The sequence below is a fragment of the Sphaeroforma arctica genome, assembly GCF_001186125.1.
Source record: "Sphaeroforma arctica JP610 unplaced genomic scaffold supercont1.568, whole genome shotgun sequence".
NCBI lineage: Eukaryota > Ichthyosporea > Ichthyophonida > Sphaeroforma > Sphaeroforma arctica.
The window spans coordinates 46,770-59,449 of NW_014039990.1; the positions used below are offsets into that span (position 1 = coordinate 46,770).

General features: G+C 51.1%; 2 protein-coding genes across 2 annotated transcripts in view; one reads left to right on the top strand and one right to left on the bottom strand.

Moving 5' to 3' along the window:
• The window catches only part of SARC_07289 (hypothetical protein), a 7,445-nt gene extending 743 nt beyond the window's left edge, over window positions 1–6,702 (top strand). The window contains exons 2-6 of the mRNA XM_014298781.1: window positions 197–247; window positions 606–722; window positions 1,123–1,362; window positions 1,912–2,022; window positions 2,450–6,702. Coding sequence (XP_014154256.1) covers window positions 197–247; window positions 606–722; window positions 1,123–1,362; window positions 1,912–2,022; window positions 2,450–5,793 — 3,863 coding nt within the window. The 3' untranslated portion in view covers window positions 5,794–6,702. The remainder of the gene's footprint in view (window positions 1–196; window positions 248–605; window positions 723–1,122; window positions 1,363–1,911; window positions 2,023–2,449) is intronic.
• Window positions 6,703–9,276: 2,574 nt separating this feature from the next.
• Window positions 9,277–11,023, bottom strand: SARC_07290 (hypothetical protein; the record flags this gene model as incomplete). Its single annotated transcript, XM_014298782.1, has 3 exons — window positions 9,277–9,578; window positions 9,750–10,106; window positions 10,924–11,023. Coding segments are annotated over 3 exons (570 nt in total), but the record flags the coding sequence as incomplete, so codon positions are not given.
• Between the last annotated feature and the right edge of the window lie 1,657 nt (window positions 11,024–12,680).

Here is a 12,680-nt window from a genome sequence, read left to right on the forward strand (position 1 = left end):
TATATATAAATACATATAAACGTATACACAACCTATTATCTGAGTATAATCTTATTGGTCTCTCATGAACAATAAGCAGTTTTGCGACATTGTGTATCAGTGAACAAATGTATCTCTTTTACCTACTATGCTCCACATGTATATATTCTTATATCTGATTGCTAACCTCACCTCTGTTTGTCTTGGCCACTGGTAGCTTTTGGCGGCGGCGGCTTCGGATCGGCGGCCAGGCAACAGCCAGCAGCAGGTGAGAGTCTTGTGTCGAGTGGACCGGATATTCGTGTACTAACCTCACCAATTTCGGGCTTATTTTGACCTAAATATCGTGTAGTTTGATTTATATATCTGTAGTGACGTTGAAACAAAACATTCACGGCACGCACTTTTCACCATCTATGCATGATATTGTACGTGTATATAGTTCGGCTCCTAGAGCTTGTTTGTTTGTTCGTGGGATAGAGTATAAACTTGCATTCTGCACCCCTCTTGTCGAGGCCCTTGGACCCTGATAGCTTAAAAACCAATTTATAACACATAAAAACCACAATATGTTTATAGAACTTACCAGAATGCATTTGCTTCATCATGTGCGTTTGGTTCAACAGGGGCGTTTGGTCAACCTCAGGCAGCAGCGGGTGGGTTTGGCGCCACATCGTCGGCTTTTGGGCAACCGGCGGCCGCTACCGGTGGCGGGTTCGGACAAGCCGCATCTAGTGGTTTCGGTATGCTAAGATGATAGTTATTAGCCAGAGTGATGTTGGTATATGAGGGCTGTTATAGCGGGGTTGTATTGGTTGTTAGTGTTGGACCGTTTCTAGGATGGCTTGCATTCCATGGTAGGTATTCGATGTTGGCTGTGTATGGGCGGCTATGAGCTTCTGTGTATTTATATGCGAATAGTGTACGCCCATGGGTCATTGAGGGGAGTGTGGCGATGTGGCAATGCCAGCTGCTAGCACAATACTATAGAGACCTTTACCATGTGTGTACGGGTACCTTCAATTGGTGCTCGTGCATCATTTTGTCGCTTAGAGCTTGTGCATGTGCACGCTGTTTGGTTTTTTACTTTCTGCTTATGTCTAAGCAACATTGTTAATACGTCCATTCTGAACATCACTGTAGGTGCCGCACAGCCCAGCGGGTTTGGTGCAACATCAGGTGGATTCGGTAGCACCAGTACAGCCACAGCCTCGCCCTTCGGGGCAAAACCGGCTCAAAACGCAGGGTTTGGGGCAAGTCCATTTGGGTCCTCGGGAGCCACGGGTGGCTCGGCTTTCGGTCAGACAGCAAATGCTGGTGGAGGCTTCGGTAGTGCGGTTAACACTGGCGGCGGGTTTGGATCTTCGACGGCGAGCGGATTCGGTACGTGGGCGAATCTGTTGCTGTCGGTTGTGCTATGAGAGGGGTGCTGGGGAAAAATACTAACTTCATGCACAATTTGTTTATTTTTTGTATTGACCATCAATATTTAGACTATATTTGTTATGTAGACACTAGACATCACATCTAATTTGAATTTGCGCGTCCATGCTATTATGCTGTTTGATATACGAGATTTTAACTAGGTATAGCTGGAGTGAGATTAGTCTATAACTGGCTGTGCCTCGTGGGTTACGGTCTGTCCATGCGTGTAAGTCATCGTAGAGGGACCTGCTTGCGGTGTTACTTGCACCAATAAGATACTAGCATCGAGCGTGTAGAATCCATCCTATTTAGTGCGTGTGTACTCATGTGGGGTGCACAGAAACGCACCACAACCAAAGGGGCAGATGTTCCACTTTGGTTTCATGTATGCACGATTTCAAATCTGCGTGCGTGTGGCGCGTCAACGTATATGTAATTTGTGGTCAACGTATATGTAATTCAGTTCTGATGTACATACAATGCTTCTTTATCCAAATTGCACCACAGGTGCAAAACCGTCCGCCTTTGGACAGAGTGCGACCGGCGGCGGTGGATTCGGGGCCACTTCTGGTGCGTTCGGAGGAGCGAATCATACCACTGGCTTTGGTGGTTCGTCAGGTAAGACTGTATGCTTGATACAACTGTCCAATAAACTCAAAGCCGTGTGCAAGATCGGGAGGACTAGTTTGTTTTCTAGTTCCCCTTGACTTAGTATTAAAATAAAAGGGACGCAGTGATACCAAAGACGTATCATGGCCTACAGCGCACGCCATGATCAGGGCCCGTTTATGTTGAATTGACACGTTTTACTCGTATTTATGAATGCTATCACGGTGCGAAAGGCGATGGGTATTATATCCATTATTCGACATGGTGTGATTGAATAAACATCAAGGTAGACGATAGATATAGGTGCCTGTCTATGTTCATATGAATGTAGTGTTCCTATCGACTGGATGAGATGCGTCTGCTCGATGTCAGTGTCAAGCATTCAATCGAACGTTACTGACCATTGGGGCATTACCTGACATCCATTCAATCACAGGGTTTGGCGCCGCCAGTGGTACCAGCAACCAGCCGGGCACCGGACACACCCAATTCCAACTCACCAGATTCGACGATAACAAAACCATGGTGCAGCACACGTGCATCGCCGCCATGCCAGCCTACGAGAACAAATGCCGGGAGGAGCTACGCTGGGAAGACTACCAGGCTAACCGGAAGGGCTCCGGTATGTCCGGCGGGTCTGTAGGGGGCGGGTTCGGTCAGACGGCCACTTCCGCGTTTGGCCAGAGTCCAGGTACCGGATTTGGGGCAGTTGGTTCTACAGGTGGGTTTGGCTCGACTGCTGGTGCCAGCACACCGTTCGGGGCGACCTCGGCTCAAAATACTGGTCAGGGAGGTGCATTTGGGACCACTTCTTCGGGTTTTGGTGCAAGTTCGGGTGCGGGTGCGTTCGGTCAACCACAGCAGAGTTCTCCGTTTGGGGCTGCACCAGCAACCGGGGGCTTTGGCACACCAGCGGCTGGTACAACCGGGGCGTTTGGTGGAGGTAGTACGGGAGGTGGATTTGGGTTCTCTACCGGCGGCTTTGGGGCAAGTACACCTGCTGCGACGGGCGGGTTCGGTAGCACTACTGGTGCGTTTGGGTCAACTCCGGGAGGTGGGTTTGGTCAGGCAGCCCAGAATACGACTTTGTCCGGAGGTTTCGGGGCATTGGGAGGCAATACAACCACCAGCGCCTTCGGCCAAGCCACACCCGCCGCCAATACCACAACCAATGCCTTTGGACAGAGTGCGGGGGTATCTGCATTTGGCACACCTCAACCAGCCGCCACCTCGGCGTTTGGTGGGGGTGGATTCGGCCAGGCAGCGCAACAGGCGCGAACGGGCCAGACCTTGGGCTTCGGTCAGAGTGCGACTACCAACGCCACAAACACGGGCGGAGGTCCCTTTGGAAGCACAGCCCAACCCGCTGCGGCCACGGGTGGGTTTGGTGCACCGGCCAGTAATTCCTTTGGTGGCGCGACAGGCATGACAAGCTTCACACCCAATGGGAGCGCACAGCCTTTCGGACAAACGGCTCAAAACCAGGCGGGCTCAGGTGCCACTGGGACGCCATCTGGAGGGCTCTTCGGCGCGAACAACAACACCACGAATAGTTCCACTCCCGCGGGTGGGTTGTTTGGCCAGCAAGCTACTGGTGCTGCATCCCAGACTGCCGGCGGAGGTTTCAGCGGGACCTCTGGCGGATTTGGAGCCACAACTGGAGGAGGCTTCGGAGCAAGTACGCAGACCCAGGGTACTGGTACAAGTGCTGGGGGCCTATTTTCCACGCCCAGTAAGCCTACTGGTGGTTTCGGCGGTGGTGCGTTTGGGGCGGGGGCCACACCCGGAACGGGTCTGGGAACGAACCCTGCACAGACACCACAGCAAGGCACTTTCGGTGGCTTTGGCGGCGCGACTACTCAGGCGCCGACACAAGGACAGACTCAGGCACAGGCACAGTCGCTACCACAGACACTAACACAGACACAGACACAGACACAAGCACCGACAAATGCGTTTGGTCTGCAGCTGGGAACGGGTGGTGCACAGCCACAACAGCAAGTACAGGGATTTGGTACGGCTGCAGTCTCTGGCCAGCCCTCGTCGGCCCTCACAGGCAACAGTGGACAGGCAGGAGGGGCAGGTCCTGGCGGCAGTGACAACTCGGCGGCTCGGGAAGAGTTGCGGAAACAGTCGCAACTACAGCAGAAGCACAAGGAGCAGCAGCGTCGGGCCAAGCAGAATGAGAGCAAGCCACAACAGTACCCGTTCTACGCGTACACTCCCCCCAGCACCCAGAAGGTGCGGTCGTGTGTGCGCAACTACGGAGAGCCCGATGCCATCAGCACGGCGTTCTGGCAGGGCAACCAAGCCCATACACTGCAACGGGCCACGCCCAGCAGTCACCTACAGCTGCACCCGCTGGGCAGTCACAGGACCACGCAAATGGAGCTCAGAGTGGGAGGCAGTGCGCAGGCCAAGGAGAGCGCAAGCAACGGCAAGCCGGCGACCACCAGCACACCCAACGCGGCACAACAGCGGGACGGTGAAGGGCAGGACAAAGAGGCGCCCAACACTGCGCTGAAAGCGGACAGGGCCGGGGGTGAGGGCAGGGCGAGAGGTTCGCAGGACGGGTCAAGTGGGGCTACGACCACTGCGGCGACCACAGCTGTGCCGAAGGCATCCAGTGGAGCGGAAGACAAGGACAAGGACAAGGAGAAGGGTGCACAGGGCGGGGACAATCGCAAGGACGGGCCGGCCCAGCCTGCCAGCCGGCTGCACAGTTTTAACCGACCCAATCCGAGTACGAAGCAGCCGCTAGACCCAACCAACAGTACGAGCACCGCTACCGCCAAGACCCACACCACCGCCAGTGCGAACATGAGTATGAAGAGCCTGGCGTCCTCGCTGGACGGTGTGGCCCGGTCGAACTTGCATATCCCACCGCCAACCCAGACTAACACCCACACACAGACCCAGACACAGCTGCACGCACAAGGGCTCGGGGGGGGCTTGACTACACCCATCCGGTCCAGGCCTCACTCGGCTCAGGCGGCCAAGTTCTTCACCCCGCCACCCTCTGTCACCAATCTGGACCTGGACTACGTGACAGGGTCGCTGAATGTGGGTGGGCTGGGAGTGCCCCGCGGGATTCACAGTATCAGCAACCCGCACCTCGTGGGGGTGGGTGTGGGTGTGGGTGTGGGCGTGGGGGCAGGTGCGAACAGCGCGGCCCTGCGGAACCACCGCAACAAGCCCAACTACCGGCTGTTTGAAATCACGCCGGGCGTAGACATGCACACACAGCCGTCCCTGCCTGAGCTGCAGGACATGACGCTGGCGCAGCTGTCGCACGTGGAGGACTTCACCATCATCAGCGCAGACTTCGGGAAGATCATGTTCAACCGCCCCGTGAACGTCGCCAGTCTGCGGGAGCTGCACCGCAATGCGCCGTTGGATGCGGTCGTGTGCTTTGCACGCAAGCAGGTGGAGGTGTACGAGTGCCCGGAGAAAGGCGGGTTCACCAAGCCCCTGCCCGGCACGGGGCTTAATCTGCCGGCCAGGATTACACTGTTCGATTGCTACCCGAAGCATAATGGGGATAGTCGACCGGCCGTACTGAGCTTTGATCCCGCAGAGAAGTCGCGGTGGGAGAGGACTCTGGGCCGGGCGTGTGAGACGGTTAGAGCGGAGAAGTCCGTGTTTGACTGGGACACGGGGAGATGGTCCTTTGATGTGAAGCACTTCTCCAGAGATCAGGACAACGACGACGACAAGGACGACAAGGAGGAGGAGTCTGTGGTGGGCGATGGCCACCGTGATGAGAAGACGGGGGTATGAGAAGAGACGGAGTTAAAAAGGAATCGGGGACGTGGCGTGGTCGTACTGTGCGTAGGTCAGTTGCCGTGCAGCAGCAGATCAGGACCTGATGGGGCATAGTGGACTAAACTTTAGTTTCTGGGAGTGTAGCGCTCGGCCTGAGGCGTTGTGCAGGGGACATCTATCAATGATCTTGGCTTGTCAGGCGCGTTTCAACACAAACACGGGTGTGTGGATGTACTGCGTATGGTACAAATTCGTGGGAGTGACCAATTAGTATCAAGATGAGAGACAAATACCAGGCATACGATAGCAAGCATTTCTCTCCAGAGCCTAACCGGGTGGGGGCGGAAATGAACAAAGACTGCCAATCAGTGCGAGTTTCGACATCGCAGATGTACACTGTTTATGCGCTCCCATTGCGTCCGTTGTACACAAACACAAACGTATTTGTTAGTACGGCGGCGGACAACGAGAACGTGTTGGGGATATTGTTTATCGTTTCGTATGTTGGGCGTCTCCTCGCACTAGCAGCTTACCTGATTAAAAGTATCACGGACGTGCGCGATAGAAACGGTTATATACAGCAAACACGAACGAGCGTGGCACTAAATACGAGAGCATGCGTATGACGGCTGTGTGATACGATTGTTTGTTGCAACAACCATGACCAAGCCGGCAGACATGTGTAGTTGGACTCCAGAGGCCCCACTTTGTCCTGTAGTCCGGAATCCCTAAAACGAGGGCAGAGGGCTGAGTCTCGACGTTGTCCCAGTTTAACTAGCTGCTAAAGAGGTACGATAGAAGCAATCAGCTCAACTCAGTGCAGATGCACCTCTACTTAGAATACATAGGCAGTGGGGTATCTTTGTTGAGTGGGTGGTGTTATAGGTAATATATGTATAGACAAATAAACACAAATGAAGACTGTTCCTTGGTCATTTGTTACAGTTGCGTTACTGTTAATAGTATGGGCTGGTCTTCGCCTTGCGACGTGACAAGAACCATTTATGGAACACTACTAAGTTTCGAACCGGAGTTGACCATGTGGATTCATTGTGGAGTACCCAAAGGAGGTGCAAATCAATATGCCCGGGCATCTGGGCATGTATGGATGCAAGTAAGGATTTATGTGTTAATGTATGTATGGATGTCCACGTATATTATATTTAGTTTGCGCGAAAAATCGGTAGGCGAGCAGTATACACATGTCGGTGGTACGGTCTTTTGAGCCCTACAGTTTGCTATGAATTTATAAACATACTATCTGATGGGGCCTATACCCCTGCCCATAGCCAGATCGCGGCGTTTCGGGCCTATTACTACTGACTTAAACTCATCTGTTGTGGCCTGTGAGAGGTCGAGGGCCCCTTTGTCACCAAGGATAGCAGGTGTTGTGTTGCAATGTGTGTATGCATGCTCACAGCAGTCTCTCCATAGATAGAATACAGTGTGGTGTATGGCCTGATCACCCCACAGCGTTACTATCAATGAGACAGTTAACTAGAGGGAAGGTAGTCAACACTGCGCGGCTAAATAGGCCCTTTTTTTGGGGTGGGGGGTGGGGGGGTGTTGATGTCGTAGCCTCCCAAATCAAACATAGAAGGCTATGACGTAGCATCACTTGTTACTGTCCGTGGAACTCGATTAACCGCTGAGCATGTGCACATAACTGGCCTAAACATCTACTCGACAGACAGCTCACGAGCGACGGACTACAACCGACTGTTTATTTGTCTACTATCGGCTGCAGCCTATTTTATTTCAAAAGCAAATCTGTATCGTAGAACTATCGACCTGCCAACTCGTATGCTTCGGGTTCCGAGATGGATGCACTTAAAAGGCAAAGTTTTCGACTGACCAATCAGAATGCGTGGATTTAAACTACTTAATCTGAACAAAATCATTTGCCGTACATAGCCCTTCAGACTATGCAGGCGTACTCGGCTACTGCGCCTGAAGCGGTGCGCGTAATGAGCTATTGCAATTTCCAGTAGAATTATAGCCCGCTGACACCGAGACGAAGATAATCAGTCACTACATCAGGACTTCGATCGACTAATATTTAATGTTCGTTACAGTATTTGTGGTGTGAGCAGTCTGAAGTGGTCCAGGCGATGTTAGACGTACCAACCGGATGCTGAGATGCTGTGGACAAACTCGTGGGAAATGTCGTAAACTCTATCAGCGCAAACACACGTACTGTTGCAAACGTGGATGTCTGCAAATCGTCACATATTCCGACGTCGCAGATGACTTGTCGTAAACCCCCATCCCCTTCGCCGGTGAGCATCGGCGGGTGATATAAACATGTGAAATCAACGTGTTCGCAAAGTTGCACTGCACTCGCCTTCACGCTGAGCCGAAGCCGTCGGAGGGCAATTCACTCATACCTACTAATACCTTGGATTCATAAACACTAGTACCTTAGATCCCTATGGCCCCGTTTTGTTTTGGTTGGGGTGGTACCGTACTGGCCTAAGCGGCAAAGAAGTCATACCTACCAATACCTTGGATTCATATACACTTATACCTCAGATAGATCCCTATGGCCCCGTTTTGGTTTGGGTTGGCTTGGTTGAGGTGGGACCGTACTGGCCTAAGCGGCAAAGAAGTCATACCTACCAATACCTTGGATTCATACACTCTCACAGATGTGCTACCACAGACTCACAAGTGTGCTACCACAGACTCACAGGATTGCTACCACAGACTTTACAGGATTGCTACCACAGACCCACAGGTTTGTGGTTTGTGGGCTACGACTGGGCCTTCTCCGAGATGAATGATTCTCAGGTGCACATCGGTTCGGACATATTTTTACCTCCGCAGCATAGGATGGGACCATGCAGTGTTGTCACGTACAGTGTTGTCAGGGTACTGGGGGAAGAGGGAGTATATAGATCATTCCCCGCATTCCGTCTCTGATCCCGTTGACATTTTCACTCCTTTTTGGTTATTGACACACTTCTTGACCTATATATATATATATATATATAGATATATATAAGGTTGACACCGCTTTCGAGCCTGCCACAGTACCAAAGCACAACCTGAGACGTGTCGACGAGAAAACCCGAGCAACAAACGTTGCTATTCATAAAAGCGTTGAGAGTAAGATGTCATTGCGAGGTCAAGCACTACGTTGGCACCATCACTACACAACGAGTGAGTGTGATTGTTGTTTGCCATATGTATCCTTTTAGCGAATTCGAGGATGCGGGTCTGAGGTGTGAGCATATGAGTACACCATTCCGTAAAGTAGACCAGCTTGCAAGTCGGTACCGAACTTCACCGAAGATCGATCAAACTCAAAGAGGTCTTGAAATCGCCTGGCTGGAAGTATCAGACTTCGTACGCACACCTGATATCCCCTACAACCCTATACGTCCCTATACAATACAATCCACAACCCTAGAAGCAAGGAAGTCTTGCGTCACCAAGGTCGAAGGCAGAGCGTCGGCGAATGCGAAAGGTTCGATTGTGAACGCCCATAAACAGCATGTCCGTGGCAGCGTCAGGGTACACTCGAGAGATCTAGTTTCTTCCTTTTACCGGGCTTACTGTCTGTTCACTCGAGATAAATGGCTTTTCCTTATACTGGGGTCAGTGTCCACTTGAGATAAATGGCATTTTTTCTTATACTGGGTTTAGTGTCCACTCGAAAGAACTAGTTTCTTCCTTATACTGGGCTTAGTGTCCCTTCGAAAGAACTAGTTTTTTCCTTATAATAGGTCCCGTGTGCCACAGCACATCCTCGTCATCCACTAGCAGCACGGAGATGAGCGCATCCACCCGTTCCAATCCTGCAGACCAAGGACGAGCATTAACAACCCAACCCAACCCAACCCAACCCAAACCAAAACAAAACAAAACAAAACAAAACAAAACAAACCAAACCAAACCAAACCAAACCAAAGTAAAACACAGCAAAGCTCACAAAACGGAATGAAACCACACGAGGCCCCTGGACTTACCCGCCGGAAACTCAGCGACCAGCTGCTGCAGCGATATGACAAAAGTGCCGCTGGTGTAGCCCAGCTTAAACGACTCGCGCACACGCACGACCACCGGCGCGTGTGCATGTGCTACACCTGTATGAGCATAGGAGGCCGAAGGGTGCCCGTCCGTGGCTGTAGTGGCTGTAGTGTACTTGCCCATGTACGTCTGGAAGACCCCGGGGGTGTGTCCTATAGACGCGTGCGTGTGCGTGCGTGCGTGTGTGTGCGTCTGCATGGGCTTGTGCTTGCTCGCGAGTGTGTGGGGAGTGAGTTGCGCCACGACTTGACAGCCCTTGATGCGGTACTTAGCCGCTAGTTGATGTGCGGAGCAGCCTGTTTACGGGTGGGGGGTTGGGTTTTTTATCAGTATAAACGAGGTTTCTCTCTCTCGATGTTTCAGGGGTTGGCGGTAGTGGTATACCAGTCAGATTAAGCCGTTGGGTGTCTGTAGTATACAGACGGGCGGATAACAACTCACTACCGCTAGTTTGTACGAAACAGCCAGTGGGTTTCTAGGGTTTGAGGATTCGGTGGTGGTTGTGTGTTTAGGTACGTAGGCCATATACATACAAATATACAAATACAAATGCATATACTTGGTACTTATACATACATACATGTGCAGGTCTGTTCATACACGAATTAGCGAGGGCCGTGCATAAACAAATTGCGGCCAGAGTATGGAATAGCCTGGCATAAGAGTTTAGGGTCCTAAGTGTTCTGGGTCTGAGTTCCGAATATCAGCCGCCTGTTCCTTACACCTCATGCGTGTGATGGTCATTGGACTCGTACGTGTTTGTGACGGGGTGATTGGGTGGGCTAGGGCATACAAGGCAGTTCAAAGTACAGCTGCTACGGAGGAGTCCACTGCACAACCCAAGAACAAGAAAGGCTCAGCTCCACACTTCCAGCCCTTTTTTATATAGGGGTTTAGGGTTTTAAGGTTTACCGGGGTTGTGCTGTGTACCTACCTGTGCTTAGTTGAGGTTCATCCACAAACCGCCGTCACCCCTTAGACAACCCGGAGTACACGATCAGTTGGTGGAAAGTGGCTCTGTATAAGCATGCATGCATGTATACGTACATCCACGAACATACAGTCGATATGAATGTAACCAAACACACGCGTGCACACGGATACGGCGCTTACCCGCCACAGACGCCATCACCACCTCCACTGACAGTTCGGGACTAAGGCTGGCGTTGACGTGAATCTGATCCTTGCTGTCTGAAGGAGGACTCACGGTGACCTATGGAATGGGGTCAGGAGGGCTGCGGTAAGAAGCATGCACTACGAGTGATGCTCAAGCGGCTTAGTGTGCGAGGCACAGACAGACTTTTGGACGAACAGGTAGGTATGTATCTATATATGGATGTACACCAATGTACACTACCTTATAACAGCCATATATACACACGGGTAGGTATGAATCTATATGTGTATGTGCACCAATATGTACTACCATGTAACAGTCCTATATACACACGGGTAGGTATGAATCTATAGGTGTATGTGCACAAACGTACACTACCTTATAACAGACCTATATACACACGGGTAGGTATGAATCTATAGGTGTATGTACACCAATGAATTCCACCTTATAAGAGCCCCATATATACACGGGTAGGCATGGATCTATAGGTGTACGTACACCAATGTATACTACCGTATACTTGTCCGGCAAATCCACGAGCCTGTACGCCAAACATATACTACAGATAGACACAATCATACACATAAAGCACAGACCACAACACACATTAGAAACACCTCAGACTACACAAGAACACTGTAGATGTGTGATAAAAACCGACAGCAACAGCCATGCATACTACGCACATACCAAACGCACACACACAACATATCAAACATACATCAAACACACACACACACACACACACACACACATACACACACATACCAAACTCATATGCACACACACACATACCAAACTCATATGCACACACACACATACCAAACTCATATGCACACACACACATACCAAACACAACACAAACAACACACACAACATACATCCAATCGAACCCTGCTCTGCGACTGGAAAAAGTACTTAGGCAGTCCCACCGGCATCCGCACGAGCGACCATAGGGCCATCAGCATGTACTGCACCCGTTCATTGGCCCTAATCTGGACTGTCCCGGGTGCAACGGTTAGGACCGCCTGACGCACGTGTTCGCATGCGCTGAGGTATTGCTGTGTGCACACACGCCCATGCCCGTGTCCACTCCCGCCTGCGGGGGTTGGGGGGCTTTTGCGGTCGAGTGAGCGGGTGGGGTTGGTACCTTTTGCGGCTTCCTGTTCCAGGGAGACCTGTGGGCTGGTGTCTGCGGGGGTTGGGTAGGTAGAATCAGAATAGAACAAAAGAAGGAGAGTGAGCTATAGGGCCATACGAATGCCGAGGCATAGCACATTCAACAGAAACCAACGCAGCGCTCAGCTGTAGCTGTTAAACCTGATGATCCTGATGTACGTAGGTAATATAAGTGAACGAGACCGCCCTTGTGACTGTGGTGGTATGGTTGCCGAAGCATAGCAGGCGTCTCGAGAAAGTGTGGTTGAAAGCTGCTGCAAGGAATGGGAAAGTGCATTTGGCCATGCAAATGTGGGCACGAGACTCGCGGATTGTATCTGAGCTCGCAAATCCTTCAGGTATAGACCGAAGGATGGTACAAAACTATTCATTCAAACGCTTCTACTTGGGTTGGTAATTGAAATGTGTCCAAAGTATGGGTATTTTACACTTGTACTACAGTCCACACGATATAAAAGCAAGTATATAAAAGCAAGTATATAAAAGCATATACATATATAAATATATATATATATGTATACACACACACACACACACACACACATACACACACACACACATATAATATATA